At 40.9% G+C, this 24,806-nt stretch overlaps 1 protein-coding gene across 1 annotated transcript; it reads left to right on the top strand.

Annotated features, from left to right (window-relative positions):
- The first annotated feature begins 12,916 nt into the window (after positions 1-12,916).
- Positions 12,917-15,045, top strand: LOC148095954 (fatty-acid amide hydrolase 1-like). Its single transcript, XM_087835724.1, has 6 exons — positions 12,917-12,975; positions 13,514-13,613; positions 13,693-13,736; positions 13,842-13,881; positions 13,957-14,065; positions 14,426-15,045. The coding sequence occupies exons 1-6, from the start codon at positions 12,917-12,919 to the stop codon at positions 14,644-14,646; spliced, it is 573 nt and encodes a 190-aa protein (XP_087691850.1). The 3' UTR covers positions 14,647-15,045.
- Positions 15,046-24,806: the final 9,761 nt, after the last annotated feature.

Genomic DNA, 24,806 nt, shown 5'->3' with positions numbered 1-24,806 from the left:
TGGATTTAATTTGTTGATATTCCAAAAATCGTTTCTTGTTGATCCCATATTGTGTAACTAGTCTGTCGAACGAAATAAAGTCTGTTCCTTCCAATATATGTTCCAAGTATTTAATTGCTTTGCAACTCCAGTCTGGAAAGTTTATCATATTATTGTTTTGTAATATGTCAGGGTTGTTCCAGATAGGTGTACGTTTGCATGGGATTAATGAATTAATGAAAAATGTCGCTCTTTTAACGTGCAGCTCTTCTGATGCCCTTTCGTTCATTAGGAATGGTGAGGCAACAGGATTGCAAACTACTTTAGCTTCGTTTTGTATGAACTTTGTAAAGCGAGCAAAGTTGGGGTAGTCTTGGCTTTTGTCTAGCTCCTCCACTACAATGCGGCTCCATCTCTGTACTATCCACTGATTTTCCTCACAATCAATAAGGATATCTAGGCCTTTGACTTGAGGGATAGCCTCTGCACAGCTTTGGAGAAAATCTGCAAACTCCCTCAGTGCTATAGGATCACTGGCAGCTATTTTAGGCCATTTTGTGAGTTTAGCCCTAAAGGCTCTTTGGATAACGAATAGGCTGCCATACCTTTCCTCTAGAACGCTCCAAATGCCTGCTCACTGTTTGCGGAAGAAATATCCCTAAACTGCCTTTCGTGCTTCACCTGCAAGATAGCTCTTTAGATACAACATTTTCTCACACACAGGTAGAGGTTTGTCACCAATTAGTGCCATAAAGGATACCTTCCAAACCATAAACTTTAGGGGGTCGCCACTAAAGATGGTGGGCTCAGGTACAGGAAGCCTGTTTAGGGTAAGAAAGCTGGCAAGGGCTTGAACTAAGCTAAGTTCTTCTCGTTCTGGAGTAGTATTGTGAGGTCTAAATGTCGATACTCTTTCCTTTTCAAGGCGATCATTAAAGAGCTGATCGATATTTTCCTGTCGTTTAGCAATAACTTCACAAATGTCAGTTGTGAGCACTGCACAAGCATCCATTCGCTTAACAATGTCTGGCGTCACGGATTGGCTGCGGCGAATGGGTTCATAATGCTGTTGTACTACAGCGTGCTTGTCTCTTATGTCATGACTGACATTATTTAGTTCTTTAGGTGAGCAGAAAGTTTTCAGCTTTGCTCTGATTTCTTTAGCTGCCTTCTTCCAAGTGTCATAAGCTTTGTTAAATGCCTTCTCATTTTTCTTTGCCTCATATTCCTGCATTTCTTTACCTTTTTCAGTTAAATGCCTTTCCCGATTGCTGGTTCTCACTCCTTGTTGCTCTGAGTCGTCGGCTTCTTCAGCAGGGTTCAACATTTTGTTACTGGAATGTGTATGTTGCTCTATGTGATAACGTCTGGACTTACTTTAACTTTTTGGAAACAATGCTCACATCAGACGTTTACATCACATAAATAAACAGATTAGCACCTGTTTGGCTGTAGCTCAGGTGGCAGAGCGGATCAGCCACTAACCAGAAGGTCGGTGGTTCAATCCCAGGCTGCTCCAGTCTGCATGCCAAATATCCTTGGGCAAGATACTAACCCCATGTTGCTCTCAGATGCATCCATCGGAGTGTGAATGTGTATGAATGTTAGATACTTAGCACTTAAGCTTAGAAGTGCTTGTGTGAATGGGTGTGATTGGGTGAATGAATTAGCTGTATAAAGCGCTTTGAGTGCTCGGACAGAGTAGAAAAGCGCTATATAAGAACCAGTCCATTTACCATTTACATATTAGACAAAATGTAACTGTAAATCCTGCTGATACACCATAACGTTACTTTCAAGAAGAATAAACCCATACAATTTAAAGATTGTAATTACTTAGTGCAATGCAGTATACCTTTAAGGCTGTAAACCACAAAATATTTAAGGCAAGTAACTCTGAATTAGTGTGCAGACATGTTAACTTTGTTATCAGCAAAGTCCTTAATGGGCATAACACCTGCACCTTTGTAAAGTGACTATCAGAGTTCAAAGTGACGAAGCAATGATGATGTTGACTGGTGTAGAAATCTCTCACAGCTGACACATGGACCCAGCTCGACAGGCACGGGCTGCACTCATCTGGCATGGCAGCTAGCAAGTAGTCTTCACTCAGCGACCGAGTTTTCACTGTAGCAGTCCCCCGGACCAAGGAAGAAATAGAGAGAGCCTCGATGGGTGCATTCATTTTTACATTGAGATTCATTCAGAATCTAACAGTGCTGAGGTGCGCCAATGCACCGTGAAAAGTAAACAAAAACACAAAATACATTTTCTTAGACGCTTATTACAAATATGAACTCAAACAAAGCAGAAAATACAATAAAATATCAACTAAGCAATCAAATACAAGCTGGAAGTGCGGCTTGCCGCTAACTAAGCGACAGCGCCCTCTACTGGAAACTACGCGTAGCTGCTCAGGCTTAGATCAATAACAAAACTGGACCTTTACAACAGCCAATATCATTAATGTAAACTGCAATACAAAGTTATGGGACGCTTAAACGTAGTTTCAAAAGGATTGCATCCGAGGCTTTGATTCATTGTGAGATTATTAAAGTTTTAAATTATTTGCAGATGGAGCTACCACCCTGCTACAAAAACTGTGAGTTGTTCCATTTAATAAGTCAGTTATTACCATTTGTTTTCTAAACTTAAATCATCTAACATTTAGAGATTTTGTTTCTTTTTAGTTCTAACCACCAAACATCACCATGCTGCCATTGTCTTTATGAACAACATGGAGTGTAACTAACAGTGAAGTGTTCCAATGTTTTTCTTGTGTTTATATTTGTAAGTTTCCTTTAATTATGGAACTTTGTTTTGTAATTGGTGGTAGCGGAAGTAACGTGCAGCACGGACTGAGTTTGTGGTGACACAAGAGCAGAGAAGCATGGCGCTCTGTGAGTTCTGCTGCATCGTCCTACTGCTTTAAACTGGACTTAAGTTTTAAAGAACACATAAGTTAAGTTAAATTAAACCCAATCGTGGACTTACCGTTGAGAGGAGTAGCGGCTCGCGCGAAGAACGGACTTTCTCCCGTTTGGCTACAGCAGGCAATGAGGTGTGTTCAGGGTGCCTCTGTTAATTTCAGTTTCAATGAAAGTGCCATAAAAGGGCATTTATGTGTCTATACCTTTGTTGTTTGGATTTACTGTGATAAGAGTTATTGTAAACATGTTGCTTATTGTAATTGTTTTGTTTGGGTAGTTCTCACGATGATGATGATGACGACGCTGAGTGATCTTGTCGCCGAACATTGAATAAATCATCTGTAAACAAGAACTTGTCCGCGTGGTGGCTGACGGGAACTACATGGAGTTGTGGTTCTTTTTGAACCCATTACAGTAATTCTCAGTTCAGTGTCTCTGAACAGACTGTTTTCTCCTGTGCCAATGATCTCTTTCATTTTAGGGAAGGGGGACCTGTGGACCCTTCTCTGGAGCCTCAGGTTTTTCCTTACGGCTTTCCCAAGTGGTTGAAGAAAACTATTTCATTCTTGCTCAAACCCGTGGTGAGTCCTTGGTTTAACAGTTAACTTGACAGTTCAGTCTGATAAAACATTTATAATGATGCAGGGGGTTTTTTTTTGGCAGTTTCCTCGTGTTTCTGCCAACTTTGATGCTCTTTGTGGAGTTGTTTGAGAAACTATTCTTGCTATTGTTCATTTGTGCTTGAATCTCAGTTTCTTTGTTACATTTCCATGTGCTAGTGTTACACCCTGAAAAGGGGCTGAAAAGGGGATAAGTCAATGACGACGCTCAGACACGATGCTTCTCTTTCAGCAGCTTCATTGCGAATGAGGCATCGTGGCCAGAGCTCCCCCTTCCGGCAACGGCAGGCATAACTAATCAATCATGATCACTAAATCACATGGATTCTTCTCCAGGCTCGACAAGTAGATCACAGATTGAATTTTACACAGGTTGTAGTCACATTAAGAATTATTATCCAGTTGAACATAGTCATGAACTCTTTTAACTATTTTAGCCTGTGTTACGTTACATATTTGAAATAAATTGAATAATACATTAACTTTTAACCATAACTTTTTACTCCATTATGAACTTCAACAAATAATCAATCTATCACACACTCCCCCACAAAATTAGATGTCGTCCCGACATCACAACTCTTATGAACTAAAACTTAACAAAATTTCACAAAATCCAGTTGTTTTTAATCTTAGTTTCCTCTTTTGTACTGAGTCTTAAGTCTGTTCTTTGTTCAGTATCCTTGCATGAATAGTGGCTGACAAATTTGGAATGAATTAGGCCACATGGTTATTGGTTGAATGTCTCTGTGTTGTATGGGTTGATACTGGTAGGGCATTTCGTTTGTACACACTGTACTGTAGCATGTTGGAGTACCCAGCTGATCATAGGTGAAAACCTTAGGGGCTCGTCTCTCCCTCCTTGGCAAACTATAGGTCCCTTCTCTGTTGTTTTCAGGCAAGCATGGGCGTGGAGATGCTAGAGTGTCATCCATTACCTCTCCAACTACTTGTCCATCTTCCTCTTGATGGTCCTCTTCCTGTGGCCTGTTTTCGTCCTGTGTCTCAGGCTCCTCTGTGTACGACATGAGCCTTTCTTCACCCAGTGGTCCATTACCACCGAACTCTGGTTTCTCCTGGTCATCACCATGCTCTGTGACCCTCTCTGTACTGGGCACTTGAGTCTGTGTTACGGGCCCATAGTAGTACCCCCATTCCTCCTCGTCATCTTCTACTTCCTGGTTCACCTGTTCTGCGTCTTTTTCCCTCACCCTTCTTTTCGTTTGCTTCGGTGATACTTCTGGTGGTCTTTCCAGGGGTAAGTAATCACATGGCAGCAGCAGGTTGCGGTGCATGATTCTTGACCTTCCCCTCCCTTGCTCTGGTTTCACCTCATACACGGGAAGGCCTTCTGCAACTTGACGGACGACGACATGGATGTCCGGTTCCCAGTGATTACGAAGCTTCCCCGTTCCTCCTCTAGGGGTCAGATTTCGGACAAGAACACGATCTCCAGGGTATAACACAGAGCTTCTCACTTTCCCATCATAATGTTTTTTACTCCTGTCTGCTGACTTTTTTGCATTCTCCTGTGCTATGTCATATGCCTCCTGCATTTCTCGTGTCCATTTCTCCATGTAGGTTCGGTGGTCTGTTTTCCCTGTCTCAGAGGTGAGACCAAACAGCAGATCAATAGGTAACCTTGGGGACCTTCCAAAGAGAAGGTAGAAAGGAGAAAACCCAGTTACCTCACTTCTTGTGCAGTTATAGGCGTAGATAAGCTTGTTCAATGACTCTTTCCAACTTGTCTTCTGCCTATCAGTAAGTGTCCTCAACATTTGTAGTAACGTCCGGTTGAACCGTTCAACTTGTCCATTCCCTTGTGGGTGGTATGGTGTAGTTCGGGATCCCAATACGCCACAGTTCTTTTTCAGCTGGGCAAAGAGCTGGTTCTCAAATTCTCCACCTTGGTCATGGTGTATCCGTGCTGGCAGTCCAAACTTCAAGGCATAGTCATTAAAGATGCGATCAGCAACCGTTTTGCCAGACTTGGAGGTGGTGGCATAAGCCTGTGCAAAACGAGTAAAGTGGTCAACAATCACTAAAATATACTCGTAACCACCCTTACACTTGTCCAAGTGGAGAAAATCTATTGACACCAGTTCAAACGGCTGTGTGGTAACAATACTGGTGAGTGGTGCCCTTGCTTCTTTACATGGTATCTTTTGTTTCAGGCAAGTGCAGGTCTTTGTCACATAATGTTCAATGTCTCGTTGCATGTAAGGCCAAAAGAATCTATCTCTGATCAGTGATGTTGTTCGATCAGTGCCCTGATGACCCATCTCATCATGCAATTCTTTCAGTACAGTTTTTTTTGTACTTTTCAGGCAACACAAGCTGTCTCTTGGTTGTGGTTTTTCTGCGAAGAATACCATCTTCATCAATATGAAGTCTTTCCCATTCACGCAGGAGACACTTGCTTTGGGCACTTAGTGTATTAAGTTCATGCCTTGTTGGCTTTTCATTCCTCATTTTGCACTGCATTATTGGGCCAATATTTTCATCGTCTTGCTGTGCTTGTTTGATCTCTGTAACTGAAAACTGGTTGTGTGGTTCTTCACTCACTGATGTACACTGGAGACGGGTGAGTATGGGGCAGACCATTGGTGAGTTGAAATCTGGAGTCTCCACAACTTGGGTTATTGCTGCCACACAATCTGAACCCACTTCCTCTGTACACTGTTGCATCATTTCCTCTATCTCAACAGGCATTCTTGAAAGACTGTCAGCATCCACATTCTCTCTACCTGGGCGATATCGGATGGTGAAATGGAAGTCTGCAAGCTCTGCCACCCATCTACATCCAGTTGCATTTAGCTTGGCACTTGAAAGGACGTAGGTGAGGGGGTTATTGTCAGTGAACACAGTGAAAGTAGGCGCATAATAAAGATAATCTCTGAATTTCTCTGTGACGGCCCACTTCAGTGCGAGAAACTCCAGTTTTCCTGAGTGAAGATGATAGTTTCGTTCAGCTGCAGTCAATGTCCGGGAGCCATAAGCAATCACACGGAGTTTATTATCTTGTTGTTGGTATAGAACTGCTCCGAGGCCTTGGGCTGAGGCATCGGTATGGAGGATGAATGGTTTAGAAAAATCTGGGAACCCGAGGACTGGTGGCTCAACTAGGCAGTCTATTAGTCATTCTAATATGCGCTGATGTTCTTCAGTCCACACAATTGACTTGTGTGATGGAACCCCTTTACTCTTTCTTGTGACTTGTTTCGTGTTTGTCTGGTTTTGGGATACATTGTTATCTTCCGTTGTGCCCTTCAACAAGCTATACAGTGGACCCGCAATACGGGAGAAGTCCCGTATATACTGCCTATAGTAACTTAACAAGCCCAAGACAGTTCGCAGCTCTCCCACATTGCTTGGTCTCCTGTCCTTCAAGGCTCTCACTGCATTGGTGTCAGCTGGATCAATTTTGCTACCTTCGGCTGAAACAATTCTCCCTAGATAGCGAACCTCGTGTTTGAATAATTCACATTTACTGGGTTTAAGCTTGATCCCATACTTCCTCAGTAGTTGAAGCACTTTTCTGACATGATTGACATGATCATCGAATGAATGACTGTACACTAGGGTGTCATCAAGGTAGGGTACACATATGTTATCTCGCACCTCTTCCAGACACTCTTCCATGCAGCGTTGGAAAGCTGCAGGTGCATTCATCAGCCCGAATGGAATCCTTATCCATTCGTACAAGCCCCATGGTGTCACAAAAGCAGTTAAAGGTCGGCTGCCTTCATCCATGAAGCCCTGATGGTAGGCCTTGCCTTGGTCTAACAATGAAAACCATGAGTTGCCGCCAAGGCTGTCGAGAATGTCCTGCACTCGAGGGATTGGTTGTCTGTCTGGATGAGTCTTTTTGTTTAGTTCTCTGTAATCTATACAAAGACGTAAGCTGCCGTCCTTCTTTCTCACGCAGACAACTGGTGAGGCATAAGATGAGTTGGATTTCTTGACCCATCCTTGTGCAATAAGGTTGTGCAGATACTCTTTCATCTCTTTGTATAGCGGCTTTGGTACCGACAGGTACGTGCGTGCTACAGGATCCATATCCTTCAATGATATTTTCAGTTTCAACTTGTCGATACATCCAATATCATCATCTGATTTGGAAAAGGAAGAGCATTCCTCACGGAGCATCTTTTGCACCACCCCCCTTACAGATTCACTCAGGTGCGTAAGGTCAATTGGTGGGTCCCATAAGATGTCAGGAATTTGCTCACTCTCTGCATTCACTTGATTCACCAATAATGGGGAGCACTGGTCAGATTTCTCTAAAACCGTGGTTGGGTACACAGCTTGAATTTGCTCTAAGGTGCCCACAACAGTTTTTCCTGACAGCTCAATATCGTGATCAGTGGGATTTTGCACATCAAGAACAATATAGGGGGGGGACCCCCCTTCTGAGTTCTACTAGTGTCTCACAAAACTCCAGGCCTTCAGCCCACTGAGGGTTTATGTCAGGCTCAAAGAGAAGTGTAGTGTCTTTCTTCAGCGGGTGGGTCTGCACCTTGCAGTCGATCTGAACAGAAGTGTGTTTGGGTACAATGACTTTCTCTTTTGTTGTTCTCACAACAAAATCATGTGATTGTTTAGCAGTCACTAAATCAATAAAAGTTGTGACATTTTCTCTTTTAAGGCAAGGGAAAGCCCCGCTTAATGCCTCGTGCAACTGCTCAGTTCTTTCAGCATCCATTTGCTCTATAGTACTAGTTTTCAGTATTTGCTCAATGACATTAAAGCCTAGAATGGGCTGCGAAAGACTTCCGCCTTTCATCACTAACATGGGGACTACAAGTTCTTTAGGGTTTGCTCCCTCAGCAGCTAGACCAAAAGTGACTTCAATGAAACCCTTGTAAGGGATGTTTTGACCATTAGCAGCTGAGATTTTTAAATCATCAGGTGCATCAAGTAACTCAGAAACATCTCTTAATTTCTCATGTGGTAAATACTTCTTTTTCCACTTTTCATCAACAATACACACTTGGGAGCCTGTATCCCATAAGGCTTGAGTTTGGTGGCCTTGTATATAACAGTCAACTATACACTGTTTCCCAACAAGAGCAACAAGATGGGACTGGCTGTCCATCCTTTTGGGGTGAATAACACCTGCCTTTGGGTGCGTGTGCTGATTTACCTGAGGCTGAGAGTGTTTGTTGCATTGTTTTCTGTGTCTGGGCCAGTGCTCAACTTGGCACATCTTAGAACAATAAGTGCTTTTTTTACAAGCTGCACACGTTCTGAGTCTTTTGAGTTTTCCCGGAACACCACAGTAAGAGCAAAGCTGTTGGGACCTTACACTATTATTGGTTACTCCCTGTCCCGTGGGGGCAACCACCGTCCGTTTAAAGGTTGATCTTTGTCTGGTCTAGTTAGTTTCGCCCTGCAACCTGCGAGAAAGTGTTCACTGCTACCACATCGATAGCAATGGTTGCAGTACTCTGTCCCACTTTGCTGGCAGCCAAAGCATTTCCTTAGGCGTGCCCGGTTTACAGCAGGATACTGACGTTGTGGTGCAAACCTCTGTTGATACTGAGCTGTATCACCTCTTCGTCCAGGTCCCACAGGAGGCCAGTAGTTTTGTGGCAGATGCTCAAGATGAGAAAAGGGAACACATTCTGGTGCTGCAAGTGAGGCAGAATATTGTGTTTGTGCCGGACTAGGCTGTTGAATTATTTCCTTGATTTGTGCGACTTCGGCACCAAGATTTTTCAATAATGCCATGTCAGAACGGATTTCTTTAAGTTCATTTAGTAGGTCAGGCTGAGCTTTGCTGATGGATTCAGGTTTTAGGTTTTTCCCTTTTTTATCTGCAGGGGTGTCAGACTGAAGTGAATGCACAGTGGTTGGCCGCTGCTGGGAGAGTAATTTCTTTTTATTTTGTCTCTCTGCTTCATTTGCACAGGCAACATTGAGTTTCTCAAGGAGGAGCTCATCACTGGTTGTGGTTTCCTGTAGGTAGGGCTGGAGGTCACTTTTAATGTTATCATTTTGCAGGCCTGTCAGAACTGTATGAAGGAACATGCTCTGTACAAGCACAGGATCATATCTTAAGCCAGATTCAGCTTCTTGCGATGCAAACAGAATTTTCTGTCTTAAGTCTAGGGCACGGATTAAGAAAGTTTGTGGGGTTTCTTTAATGCTTTGGACCTCTGACGTGAGTTGCTTGTACAGTTCTGTTGCACCTCGTTCTTGGTAGTGGGACCTTAGAATCCTCCTCAAAGTAGGCAAAGTAAGGTTGGTTTTGCCCTCCAGGTAGCTACGCAATTGTAAGCCTGGTGCTATTGCCCTGATTACTGCATCAACTATTTCTATTTCAGGGACTCCTTTGCTGATGCCTTGTTCAATCTGATGAGCTAGGCTGGAGAAAGTTAGTTTATCCTTTTGGCCGGGCTCACCAATCTGACCTGATATTTTGAATTCTCTGCCCCACGGTAATGTCAAAAAAGGTGGAGTGGTTTGTTTAGCACTATTGTCCCCCACACTCATCGACAGTTTGGCTGTACTAGGTTGCTTTGCCTTGTTCTGTCGTGATAATGCAAGAGCCAACTGAAGCGTCTCTATTTCCTTTATCAGCTGTTCTTCTTCTGAGGCCTCACCAACCTGTTCCTGCACCTCATCTGTCTGGTTAGTATCTGAGATTTTGTGTCCCGATGTACCGTTCTGAGCAGCCTGTTGCAACTCAAAAATTTTGTCTTTCAAAATCAGTAGCTCGGACATTCCCTCATCTTCAAGCTCATCCAGCTCCTCTCTTTCTAAGTGCTGTATTATATAGGAAATGAGAGAGGAACGACTTTTACCCGATACCCTTTCAAATTTTGAACCAGCAATATTTAGGAAATCACAAACTTCGATCAAAATGTCTCTTGTCACTGTATACAATGTACCAGCAACTTCTAACTTCAGGTCCTCTAGCCCTGAAGACTCCATTTCAGTCTGTGGCTTGTGGAAAAGATTAGTGTGATGTAAGACCTCTTTGCAGAAGAGTCAGTGCAGCTTCCCTGGCACCAGTAGTTAACCTCAGGTTGCGTGCAGGTCCCTCTGCGTGACTGTCGAAACCAGCACACTGTATCTCCCACCGTGGTATTTGATGTGAGGGGTTGAATGATGACTGGGGCGTCTATCTGGGACAGCGGGCCTTCATCACATTCATCCCAGCGGTGCCTCCAAAATGTTACACCCTGAAAAGGGGCTGAAAAGGGGATAAGTCAATGACGACGCTCAGACACGATGCTTCTCTTTCAGCAGCTTCATTGCGAATGAGGCATCGTGGCCAGAGCTCCCCCTTCCGGCAACGGCAGGCATAACTAATCAATCATGATCACTAAATCACATGGATTCTTCTCCAGGCTCGACAAGTAGATCACAGATTGAATTTTACACAGGTTGTAGTCACATTAAGAATTATTATCCAGTTGAACATAGTCATGAACTCTTTTAACTATTTTAGCCTGTGTTACGTTACATATTTGAAATAAATTGAATAATACATTAACTTTTAACCATAACTTTTTACTCCATTATGAACTTCAACAAATAATCAATCTATCACACTAGGAATTATATCCAAACGTTCTGCTTCATTTTTAGATCTGTTCCAGAGCTGTGGAAGCAACATGCTGCTGTTGAGGTACTGTCAGCTAATGATGCATGGTCACGTATGAAAGTCTGAAGATGAAATTGAGATTTCCTGTGTTTTCTTTAGGACTACATTCATGAGACAATAGCACATTGGAGGAGCTGCAACATTGATGTGCTGCTGTGTCCTGTGACTGGACCAGCCTACAACTTCTTTTACTGTAGCAAAACCTCAAGTATGATTCAATCAGTATGACAGACAACTTAGTTTTTGTATCTATCACTTTGTTTTTAAAACACTGTAATCTAAGGACTTTAAAGATGTTGTTAAGGGTTCAATATTGAGGAGGAGAGTAAAAACAACCATGGTCCAGAACAGCTTGGTCAAACTATGATTTTAATGACCACACGCAGCGTGGTGAGATGTACACTGCATAACACCAGCTGTAGATCTCCACCCAACAAGACACTTCAGATTGCTTTTGATTCATCAGGGTTAACGCCCCCTCATGCATCATCAGATACAATTCATGCATACGTCAAATCAAAACCACAATGACTTTTAACAGAGTTTGAAAAGAACATTGTCTCCGTCTCCACGGCAGGTGCTTCCTGTCCATCTTCTGACTTTCACTTCTCGTCTGGAACACCAGACCCACATCCTGCAAGAAACTGTTCCTCTTTTTGCAGAGACAATTTTTCAGTTGCAAGCAAACATGACTAACTCACCTATAAATGAGTCTATCTACTCTGTGTGTGTGTGTGTGTGTGTGGCTCGACCTCACACGAACTTTGTCTTATGAGAAGAGAGGCCAATTCTCCTGTGCATAATAACCTAACTGAAACTATATCTGTAATATGTTGAATAAATGTTTTAATCAAGAACCTCTACTAAAAGCTTAATCAAAAAATATAAATGAATAAAAGACAATAATGAATAACCTGGTTATTCAAATAGCATCATTCAAACAGCTCCTCAAAGTAATTTTCACGTCACAAACACACTCAAAAGCCTGCAGTTTCCTGTCTACTTTGCACAGAGTGTACTCAGAGTTAGGCCTTCCTATTATAATGCAACAGAATCAGCACGTACACATTTAAGATTATTGATTTAACTCAACAGTTTAACGTGGTTATAACTGCACCTGTAATAAAGGCTAATTGGGTACCAATATGTTTAAACATCTGAATACAATATCAATACTGTAAACTGTATTATTAATGCAATGGTAATGATGATGATTATGAACCATAGCAGTAAAATATTTCTCTGATCTCCACAATGTTTAAAATGTGAACACTTTAAACATCAACATTCAACAACATTTTTAAAGGTTAAGAATGGTGTTTATGTTTCTTTATAAGTAATTGATTTTTCTTTTCTGCGTTTTGAGCTGCTGCCAGCTACACGGCACTCTACAATCTCCTTAACTTTCCTGCGGGTGTAGTCACTGTTTCCACAGTGACCGCAAAGGATGAGGAGGAACTCAAGCACTATAAGGGCTGTTATCAGGACATGTGGGACAAACTCTTCAAAGAGGTAGGCAACATGTATCAGTGAGATAAGACTGAGTGAAAACAACCAGATTTACTAACGCTGTCTCAGGACAAACTGGGTTTTAACATTAAAAAGGCATAAAGTAGATTTTTGTACAGAAGGGTGCAGTAAGAAGACTGTGGTTAAGAGGTGGAAACTCTGAGCCTTTTGCGTGTGTGTCTAGAAGTGAAACTTTTGTCCACTAGTCAGTTTATTTGGAAAACTAAGCGAAGATGTGTTTAAAAAGATACAGATTACCAAGTATGAATTGGAACAATGGTCCCTCTAAGCTGCTGGCACGGTCTCTACGCAACATGTACCAGTGAGATAAGACTGAGTGAGAACATAGAGCCAGATTTACTAACACGTTGTGTCAGGCCAGGCCATCCAGTACATTACTTAATTATTCCCAGGTGAAGCCAATTTGTTACACAACTCATTACATTACATTCGTATTTCTCCATAAAATTAGTGCTGCGTATTGATTTTGACTCCAGTCGATTCAGTTTTAACTCCGATATCCAGAAATGTTATAATTCTGCTCAATTATCAGTACATATCCCTATTTTTATAATTGTATATAAAAAAAAGCTGAAACATGTGAGACTTTATTAGAGGTGTAACCATCACAGCAGATGCCTTTGTGTCAAAGTAACTGAGGATAAAATACAGAGAATGTGAATGAGATTTTCCTGGCCTGTCTTTTTATAGCAGATAAATGTTTAAAATATTGTGCAGTAGATTAAAAACTTATGAACAACATGGGGTTGTGGTTCTTTTTGAACCCATTGCAGTAATTCTCAGTTCAGTGTCTCTGAACAGACTGTTTTCTCCTGTGCCAATGATCTCTTTCATTTTAGGAAAGGGGGACCTGTGGACCCTTCTCTGGAGCCTCAGGTTTTTCCTTACGGCTTTCCCAAGTGGTTGAAGAAAACCATTTCATTCTTGCTCAAACCCGTGGTGAGTCCTTGGTTTAACAGTTAACTTGACAGTTCAGTCTGATAAAACATTTATAATGATGCTGATTTTTTTTTGGCAGTTTCCTCGTGTTTCTGCCACCTTTGGTGCTCTTTGTGGAGTTGGGTGAGAAAGTATTCTTGCTATTGTTCATTTGTGCTTGAATCTCAGTTTCTTTGTTACATTTCCATGTGCTAGGAATTATATCCAAACGTTCTGCTTCATTTTTAGATCTGTTCCAGAGCTGTGGAAGCAACATGCTGCTGTTGAGGTACTGTCAGCTGATGATGCATGGTCACATATGAAAGTCTGAAGATGAAATTGAGATTTCCTGTGTTTTCTTTAGGACTACATTCATGAGACAATAGCACATTGGAGGAGCTGCAACATTGATGTGCTGCTGTGTCCTGTGACTGGACCAGCCTACAACTTCTTATACTGTGGCAAAACCTCAAGTATGATTCACTCAGTATGACAGACAACTTAGTTTTTGTATCTATCACTTTGTTTTTAAAACACTGTAATCTAAGGACTTTAAAGATGCTTTAAGTGTGAAACATCAGTCACAAATTAGATCACAGATATTTTTACTTTAATAGTTTCCTAGAGAGAGCTGTAAAATATAAAAAGCAAAAGACATAATTTAATTTAAAAAGGTAACCTGGATTACAACATCTGGATAAAGAGCAATGCAAAAGCATTGTTGCATTAACTAAATTATATTTAAATTAAACATCAACTGCATTTGTAAAGGTTAAAAACAGTGTTTATATTTTTCTTTATCTTTAATCTATTTTTGTTTTCTACACTTTCAGCTGCTGGCAGTTACACAATGCTCCACAATCCCCTGAACTTTCCTGCGGGTGTAGTCAGTGTTTTCACAGTGACCACAAAGGATGAGGAGGAACTCAAGCACTATAAGGGCTGTTATCAGGACATGTGGGACAAACTCTTCAAAGAGGTAGGCAACATGTACCAACATGTACACTTTGTCTCAGGACAAAGTGTTAGTAAGAACAAAGTAAGAACAAAGTAGATTTTTGTAAAGAGAGTGCAGTAAGAAGACTGTGGTTAAGAGGTGGAAACTCTGAGTCTTTTCGAACTGATCATTTTGCATATGTACATATCAACAATCAGTGAACAGACAAACAATGATACCATACATGAACAGTCATGGTCACACACTGCATGTGGTTTTAAAAGCAACATGTCTGTTCACCACACGATCGAGATGTGTAGTGCAGCTACGGTTTGTTCTTGAACATCACTTCTGTTTTCTACTTTGATCACTTAGACCAAAAAAAGTGTTGTTTTCAGATTCTTTCTTTTAAATCTATAAAGCACCTGCTCATTTTTTATTACAATTAGTTTCACATAAATGTTAGTTTTTCCCTTATGATCTTTTAATGCTTACACTACACTGTACACGTCTACATTAGAGACATTTCTGTTACCTGTTTCTGTTGACTCAGAGTTGTGAAATGTTCTTTTATTTGATGCACAATATGAAGTTCATAATTTTCTTACAAATAAAACTCTAATGACAAACATGAACAGCTGTGCTTATTTCTGAGACATTTTGAATGTGTTCATATTTAGACAGTGTGCATCTGTCTGCTGAAACTGTAACGGTGAACCTGAGGTGATGGTCAACAGAAGGCAAATATATATCAATATAAAACAATATTGAAGTAACGTCTTTACCCTCTGCAGCGTGTGGACGCTGTGCGCACAATCACCTTATTTACTGTAGTAAACGTGCACCGCTAGCTCACGTGACTGACTGTTTCCATAGTTACATTGTATATTATTAGCTATTGTTGGATTATAATATTATTTTATGCCTTGTTAGACCCCTAATTAAAGATTGTGAATTATTATGTAGTTTTAGTTTGCATTATTCTCCTGAATTAGAAGAAGGTGATAACTATTACATTTGTTAAACTGATTTGCATTACATTAGACTGCTGATTTATTGTGAATGAATGATATTGTTTTATGATGCATTATACTGCTGAGTTATAAGAAATACTGTTCGCAGAAAGTCATCGCCTTATTTGTCTGATTAGAAGAGAACAGAGCATACTGCCCCATCTCAGCAGGAGCAGATAAACAGGGAGCCAAGGTCGTAGCTTAGGCGCTGTGTGAGAGAAAGAATGTGAATGTTTAGGCTTTTATGATGAGGTGGGGGCCACTAGAGGCTATAAGAGTTTGATCAAGGCTCCACCATTTTGAGATCTGATGCTGTCTGCTGTATGGTGTCCATCTCCCACGCGTGTGTTCATTAAATCATCGTTTGACTTGACTCGGCCGGACCAGTGTTGTTATTTTGGTTTTTCCAAAACAAAACAAGGAACAGCATCTGGCACGTGTTGCTGAAACATCCCAGTACACTGGTGTAGTTTCCTCTCCAGCTGTTTGACATTTGACACTTCAACATTAAGGGGAAGAAGAAGAAACAGTGTTAGGTCAGGTGACCACATGATTTCTAAAGTAACTGACAGGAAGTAACCAGGCCGTTAGAAACGGATGGCATGTGTTTAGAGTTACTGGAGATGGGTAACTCTACTTACCAAAAGCAGAAGCACACAGATGACAGATCAGATGCTGAATGTTGCAGGAACATGCTCATGTGTGGTGATCATCCAGTGCTGCTCCAGCAGGTTAGACAGTCCAAGACTGATATGCTGCCCATCTGAGAGTTTGAAAACACACATGCAAAGATTTATTTTGTATTACAGTCAAAGTTGAATGTTCATTTTTGTCCTTTAAAAATGTTTGTGTATTTGAAAGCACTAACATTTAAGGATGACTTGGATCGTCTCCTTTAAAGGGGAGACAAGTGTATCCACTGATCTACATCACTTTACCTGGATGATGACTCCTCTCCCCCTCACTCAGAAACACTCCTAATATAACCAAGCAAATAAATAATATTGAAGATTTACTTACATCATTACAAAAACATCAAAAACATCTCCCTTTGATTCTATTTCTCCATTCCTGCTGAACATCAGGCAACAAATATCTCAATAAATCACAGTAAAATGTAAAGCACATATTTTCTTTGTCTAACCTCTGCAGAGCCTCTGTCAAGAAAAACATATCTGTAAGCATAAAACAAATATACATTTCATAACACATCACTGGACAAACCTCGGTCAGTTGATTTCCTCTGTGTAGTGCAGACAAACATCAGTCAGCAAGTCAAGATGGTGAGATGGACTGGTGTCCTTTATGACTCTGCTGGTTCTTCTGAGGAAACACCACCGTCTCTCCACACCGTCACCATCTGTGAGCACAAACTGCCGCTCTGCCAGCATGTAGGAAATCAGATATCACACACACAAGGGTGAAGAAATATTAGAGCTCGAGTTTGGATACTAAGTAGCTCTTAATTTCAACAATCAGTGAACAGACAAACAATGATACCATACTGATTCTGTATGAATACAATATAGTATTTTCAATACAGGTGTCAAATTAATTTATTAAAACTAATACAGATATATGTATATATTTTTTTTTGATAAATTAGTTTGCTAAATTATAAGATTTTTTTTTCATTTAACAATTGAAAGAAATTAAATATTGAACAAAAATATATTGTCACATTCTGAGCATGCTCAGCACGCTGACAGACTTGAAGTTGCTACAGATTTTAAGAAGTGATAATTTTATTTTTCATCTGTTTAATCAAACATTTGATGCCTCAGCTGTCTCAGTCCTATAGCGTTCTGCAACTACAACTAACCTGAAGCTTGGATTTGGCTGCAGGCGCCCCTGTACATCCTTCTCAACATGTGGGTACCATTTAATCACACTTCTTCCTGAGCTTTGCTTCATCACAAGACCAAAGGTGGCATCCCGTGTCACGGTCATATCATCATCCAGAAGAAACATTTGAAGTAACATTTACGCGCCTCCTGGTTTTGTTTTCTGATCCTGCAAAAAGACTGAGGACAACAAAGCCCAGAGAACACGAGATACACAACATCCAACATTCAGACTCAACAGCCTCCATAAATGAAGCGCACCAGGTTGGTTCAGTTATAGTAGATATAAGCATACTTCACATTACTGGGTATAAATAATAATGAGGAGGTAAACTTTGAAGATGCAGAGCATGATGTCCCATCATCAGACTGTAAACAAACATGCACCAGGCTTCTTTGCTGTCAGAGGTGATGATTCTCCCATCAGGGATCAGTAGCGTGTATTAACCTGTGGTATAAGCAGCAGTCACTGAAATATTACTGTTTCAGATAAGAAATCTAGCACATAAAAGCCAGGGTGGGAGGGATCTCTGCAAACTGACTAACCTCTGCAAGTGTGAAGCTCAACAAAAATCTGACTCTCCAGTCACAGACAAACAAAAAACTCCAGCTGGGAGATAGAAAACGCTGTCTGGGTCTTGCTGGATGTTGCTGGTCAGAGTCCCACATTAGCAGAGTGCTTCTTGGTCCCACTGACCCATATGGACAGTGACTGTGGAGAACTGTTCTGGAAAACAGAAAAGAGAATTAAAATAACAAAAAGCCAAACAGGATTTCCACAAAGACTCTCTTGGAATCAGCAATAAAAAAAAAAAAAAAACACTGGTTCATCCATCCATTCGCTTCTGCTTCTCCTTTTCAGGGTCGCGGGGGGCGCTGGAGCCTATCCCAGCTGTCACAAGGCGAGAGGGGTACACCCTGGACAGGTCGCCAGTCTGTCGCAGGGCCAACACACAGGGACAGACAACCATTTGCGCTCACATTCACTCGCACATTCACACCTAATGGCAATTTGGATTATCCAATTAATCTATCCCCACAAGCTGCATGTCTTTAGACGGTGGGAGGAAGCCGGAGTACCCGGAGGGAACCCACGCAAACACGGGGAGAACATGCAAACTCCACACAGAAAGACCCCGGCCTGACGGTGGAATTGAACTCAGGACCTTCTTGCTGTGCGGCAACAGTGCTAACCACCGTGCCACCATGCTGCCTATGAACACTGGTTCATATTTCAATTAAATATGACCAGGTTCCTTAAATGTACGCAGTTCAGATCTGATTTAATTTAATTTCCTTCACACAGCACATTCGTCCAGGCTGACAGGTAAACATAGAATTAATCTCAGGTAACATGACTCATAGTAGAGATTCAGTAAGAAAGATTGCCAGCTTTAATATTATTACCACACAATCCAAGGACACACCAACAGCTCAGATTTCTAGAACTATTTAAACAAATGTCTTCTGAACATTCAATTCTGGTTCACAGTGGGGGGGTGGGGGGGTGTCGTGGAATTTTTTTAATAAAGTCTGCAACACAGAAAGAGCTGTGATCAAGCTATTTATTACTGCGCACAGGAGAGCCAACACACATCAAACACCACAGTTCAGTCATGTCAGCGCTGCCACAGTCGTGCTCCTACTCCTTTATGCATTCCAAGGAAGAGGGAGGAAGTTACAAACTGATCCTACCACACTTCACGTGTCTCGTTATGAAACCTAATGAATCAATGGTTACGCTGTTTTGTGCCCTTGGCCTTATCAGCACCTGTAAAGGGATTTGTTTTCTCAAACTGCTGACGCTGAAGTAAGTTCATCTAGTTTTAGAAACTTTCACTGAACAGTCTATAACAGTGTGACAACTAAGCATACGCATAAGCACTTAAATACTTTAAATGAGAACAACAGAAAATTTATATTACAGAGGCTAGAGCCTGTCCCAGTAGTCATAGGTAGAGCACACCTGGACAGGTCACCAGTCTGTCAGAGGACTAACACAGAGACAGACATCAGAGTAACAAATCTATTTAAAATTAATATTTGTTTGCTGCAGCTGTATGTATGAACATGTGTTTCTGTGCTCACAGTCCACCTCTGAGGAACCTGCAGTTCATTTTAAGTCTACTTTAAACAGACCTCACAAAAGGCTGATGTGGCTAACAGCTTCAGCTGATGCAGCCGGACTCAATCCTAAATGTTCAGCACACAGAGACACAGAGGTACCGTTTAAAGTTTAATGTTAACATGAGTCACTGATCATTTGCAGTATTACAGAGTCTGGCAGTCTTTGCATAATGTCCACGTCACTGTAAGTTTCTAGCTGACTCTCAGGTGTGACAGGTGTGCCAGCTGGAAAGAGTAATAATAACCTGCATCCTGAGGTTTGTCATGCAGGATTAAAGGAGCCAGGCTTTGTTCACCCAGCTAGGATTGTATTTTACACTGACCCTGGGTCAGTATAAGTATCATACAGTTTAAACGAAGCACTGAAACTTGCACATATTTATTACAGATGCACTGAAGCTAATCGAGATATTTGCTGTCAATCTGTGGCTGCGATTAAACACTTTACTGGAAACTTTATTAACTAGTAACTTCATCAGTCATGACAGAAGCTAATATTTCTGTGCTAACATCGTTTAAACAGTAACAGCTTTACTCCAATATAAGCTAACGTTTACACCGTAACTTTAAGCTAGCACCATAAAGACGGTAAAACACGTAATAATATCTACAAATGCATCTTAAAGCTGTTATATTAGCACTCGGTGTATTACTAACATAACCACATTAACATTATTGACACTCGCTGACTTTTAATAGTTATTCTATAAACGCTGTCCGTTTAAATGGTCTTACCTGTAAACACTGCTGTATCCACCGGATTCCAGCCAGAGTGGATTCTGGAGTCTTCCCACGCTCCTGTTAGTGATCCTCCATCTGGATGGATGAGAACAACCTTCTGAACAATCTAGCAGGAGATGGCTCAGATCTATGGGACTGATTTGTGCTAATAACGCCCATTGTATGGACTGATAACAGCCGAAGCAGGTGAATAAAGTCACCCAGTCGCTAGCTGTGCCATTACCCTGCATACATCACTCCCTCCATAAATGCAATAAACATACAAAAGTATCGTTCTACCTGTTTTTCAGGTAGTTGTTTACATTATATAATTTATTGTGTTCAGTATACGTCACTACAATGTGATTTCGGAAATATATAAATACACGGACAACAGGCTCTTCCGCGGCAATCTCTTGTCGTCAATAAGCAACGTTTAGGGAGCTCTATAGTATTCAATGAGAGGACCCTGCACGTCAATTCTCGACCCGAGGGGGGTACCCTGCGCGTTGATAAGTGAAGCAGAGGGAGCCTGACCATGCGTCACACATTTGACGAGTTGGGAGTGAGAACGTGTTGGTTGGGAAGGTTACTTTTAAAATGTATTCCATTACAGAATACAGAATACATGCCCCAAAATGTATTCTGTAACGTATTCCGTTACGTTACTCAATGAGAGTAACATTTTCTGAATACTTTGGATTACTTAATATATTATCATGCTGTTTACAACTACATGAATGTACTATTGCTGTGATTTATTACTGTTACTGAAGGTCCGCGGCTCCAAACCGTAGTAAAGGGACCTCTGGCTAATACGGTGGGTTCTGTGTCGGGCTTGTAGCCGAAAACTAGCTTTACTTTGTTGTCTGGGTCAACTTTGCTTGCGAGAGACAGAGAGAGGCATTGAAAGGCTGCTCCAACGGAACTTATTGTTTCGGAGGAAAACACGAACACGGTGTACAGTCGAGTCTTAATAGCTTACTTACAACTGGGCTCATCAGGCTCTCTTCTTGGCTGCAGTGGTTATTATTATATTTACATGCTTCCAGCTCCCGTTTTTGCTCGATGACAGCTCGTACTTTTCCTTTTTCTCCCTCCCTCGCTCACAGACACATAACGGGTATGGCAGTCCATTCTCCCTGCAGCACGGACTACACTGCCCATGATGCTACATTCTTTAGAGCTATACCTGTAGCATTCTGCCTATTAGCTTAGCACAACAACAACAAAAAGGCCTCTCTCACCCAGGAAACACGCAGAGAGAGAGGTCACCCTGTAACCATGGCAACCGTAACGCTGCCGCCTGGAACAACAGAACGTAGCTGTCAAACAAAACCCAAACAGTCCTGACCCGCCACAATATGAAACAGGGAAGTACCGCCGTGTAATCCATTTATTTCAACAAAGTAACTGTATTCTAAATACCACCTTTTTAAACGGTAACTGTAACGGAATACAGTTACTCATATTTTGTATTTTAAATACATAACGGCGGTACATGTATTCCGTTACTCCCCAACACTGAGCATAGAGAAAACAGTCTTAGAATCATTTCTAATGTAATCTCCAATAAGATTTTCTTAGTGTACATGCTGTGATACGCTGGCCTGCTCCTCTTTTGCGGATTTACACAACTGAATTCAACAAGATGTCAGCAGTTTCACCAGCTATCATGGCTGATTTACTGTGAATTTACCACATTAAATCTTGCTAACCTGTTTATCCCGGACAAAACTATTCAGTTTTTTTCATGCAACATTTGAATAACACAAAGTTAGTATGGCTTTGTTTGTTTTGCCTTTCTACATCTTTCTCTATCTCAGAGTGAAGTTTGCTCTCATTCTTTAGTCTTCTGGTGAAATACAGCTGCTGGACCTTTAGCAAGCAACACACTGTGAGACAAACTGCACACAAACAGTTTGTGTGTTTGCTGATATTTGTTGAGCTGAGAAACTTTGAACTTGAAATTAAATAACAGCACTCCCCTCATGGTTCCTCCTCTTCTGTAGCTCTAACAAGATTTCTAAAGAATCTTAAACCCAACATACGGACAACTCCTTCCAGCCAACTTTAACTCCCGAGCATAAACAGCAGGATGATACCGCCAAACCAAGAGTAACCTGTCCGCTCTGAAGATGTAAGAAGTAGAAAGTACAGATATTTGTGTTAAGATGTAGTCAGTAAAAGTAAAAAAAAGTGTCAGGAAAAAAAAGCAGGTACTCAAGTAGAGTACAGATACCTGAAAATTCTACTTAGGTAAATCTGGTTATGAACACAAAGCTGACAGCACATAGCAAAGGTTAAAAACCAGCAGAAATAGACTTCTAACTGATCGTCACTGTGATTCTACTTTAGAAACATGAACGACTAGAAACAGAGGCTGAAGTCTCACTGATCATCAGTTTGATACCTGCTGACGTTAAGAGCCTGGCAGCTGAGTTCAGCATTCACTCAGCTTTAACATTTCCAAGGAACTGAATTACAAAGACACTTAATACTGAACTTACTCAGTGAACTCAGAGATGACCTGCAGCCTCCAATCTAAAGGAGTCACACAATGCCAGCAGCAACAAAACCTTTTCCAACTCTTCAATTTTGCAGCCTGTGCAATGGGGTTCAAAGAGAAATGGCCAAAAAATTGAGAGACAGGCAGAGAAACACTGACTTTGGACCCCATCCTCAAAAGAATCAGGTCTTTGAACGACATCAGTCTAAAAAAATGTATTTACGCTGATAAACTTTGCACTTTGACAATGTGTGAGATTGCAGATGTACTCATGCACAAACATACATAACTTCCCCATGAAACACCTATCAGCAATATTTGGGGACTGCGCCTTTTTGACCTGTTTAGTAATTCTGGTATTTTGGACTCACTGTCAGGCTAACATTTCGTGCAGCCACAACATTTCAGAAGACCTCGATGTAAAGTCTCAAGTATATATATATATATATATATATATATAGGTATAGTCTTCTGAGAAGCTTCAGTGCTCTCAGAAGACTAAAAAGATGGGTAAGGTCAACAATGAGTCAAATGAGATTAAACAATGCTGCTGTATGTCCACCAGGAGAGACTGGACAGTATAGATGTAAAACCAATATGCCAGCAGTTTATCTCAGTTAACGAGAGGAGCAGGCATGTGTTTGTTTTTTAATCACCACAAAAAAAATCCACTTTTTCTTATAATCATTATCATAACAACCAATGTGATGAGAGCGGACAGAAAATCTTCCTGGGTGCTATTTTTAAATCTTAAATTCTGATATTGATTCTTCTTGTTTGGCTTTTACTTTCCCCACAAAGTCTTACTCAGAAGAGTGACTGTGATGGTCATCATGTTCAACGGGGTTTTAACACAAGCAGGCAAAACACACGACTTCAGCTCAGCTTCGACAGAGAAGCATCTCCAAAACACCCAGACCTCATAATCAGACAACAAGCTATACGTTTGAAGCCAGGCACAGCCATGCAAATAAGTTATTTTGTCTTCTTGGGTTTCTATTTTAAACACGAATACGACTGTTAGTGACATGAAACCATTTATTGTGAACCCTACCTAACAGAACAGATCACCAAGTGCTCCAAATGTTTGAGTTCAGCTATTTCATAAAAACAAAGATAGCAAACTAAGAAGAAAAAGTGTCACTAGAACAATCAGAGCAGGTCTGTGCACTTCACACGGCATAACATGTCAATACCAAATCCCTTACAGGTGATGGTAAAGGTCATAGGACACGATTAACTTAATTTTCTTCCTCATTCAGACCACATGCTCCACGGAGGGGGGAATCCTGAAACACATCATTCCCATGAGGATAAAAATGTGTCGTCAGGACAAAGCTGATCAGCTAGAACAACTTTGTATTCATTTATATGCAACCAACAACATAAAATAATCTGCTTTATGTTTTTCCTTCAGTATTCAATTTAATTAATTAATTTAGGACAGTGCATGTTAATGAACATAAATGTAAAAAAAAAATTACATGAATGTAAACATACCAGATTATAGCCAAGGGCTAATTTCCATCTGTTGTCCTTAAACATAAAAAAATAGACATAATAATTCATAAAAATTCATCATTCATTCATAATAAAGACTCCATCACCAAACTTACACATACACACCATTCTGTTCCCAAATAAAACATTAAAACTATACAACTTATACATGATCACACACACACTGTCACTCATAGATGTACAAATCATTCCAGGAATTTTTTATTTTTATGTTGTTAATACTATACATGCGAGATTGTTGTAACTTAACATTATATAATTCACATATAAAACTATGAATTGTAATTTTAAATGGTTTAAAAGCATGCAGAATAGCATATGTAGGCAAGTATATTTCTTCTTCTTTTTTTTTTTATCAAGAAGCAAAGACGAAAAGGAAAAAAAAGAAACAGGGCAGGGTTCGGTGGTTGAATCATCCGTCCCCACCGATGCCAAAACCAAATCTACGCCCTTGCTTTTTACTATTTGCCTGTGGCACTTCTCTACTGATAGGTATCATGTTATGTACACATGTAAACAAACACACAGCCTGTGAGGCAGTGG

The sequence above is a fragment of the Neolamprologus brichardi genome, chromosome 23, assembly GCF_056152115.1.
Source record: "Neolamprologus brichardi isolate AB-2024 chromosome 23, ASM5615211v1, whole genome shotgun sequence".
Lineage (NCBI taxonomy): Eukaryota > Metazoa > Chordata > Actinopteri > Cichliformes > Cichlidae > Neolamprologus > Neolamprologus brichardi.
This window is presented reverse-complemented; position numbering and strand designations above follow the sequence as displayed.

Bases quoted from the DNA above. Each gene is read 5' to 3' on its own strand.
- LOC148095954 (XM_087835724.1), top strand. From the start codon at position 12,917: ATGAATTGGAACAATGGTCCCTCTAAGCTGCTGGCACGGTCTCTACGC. The intron at 12,976-13,513 runs GTGAGATAAGAC...CTTTCATTTTAG, and splicing joins TCTCTACGCAACATGTACCA to GAAAGGGGGACCTGTGGACC. The intron at 13,882-13,956 runs GTACTGTCAGCT...TGTTTTCTTTAG, and splicing joins AGCAACATGCTGCTGTTGAG to GACTACATTCATGAGACAAT.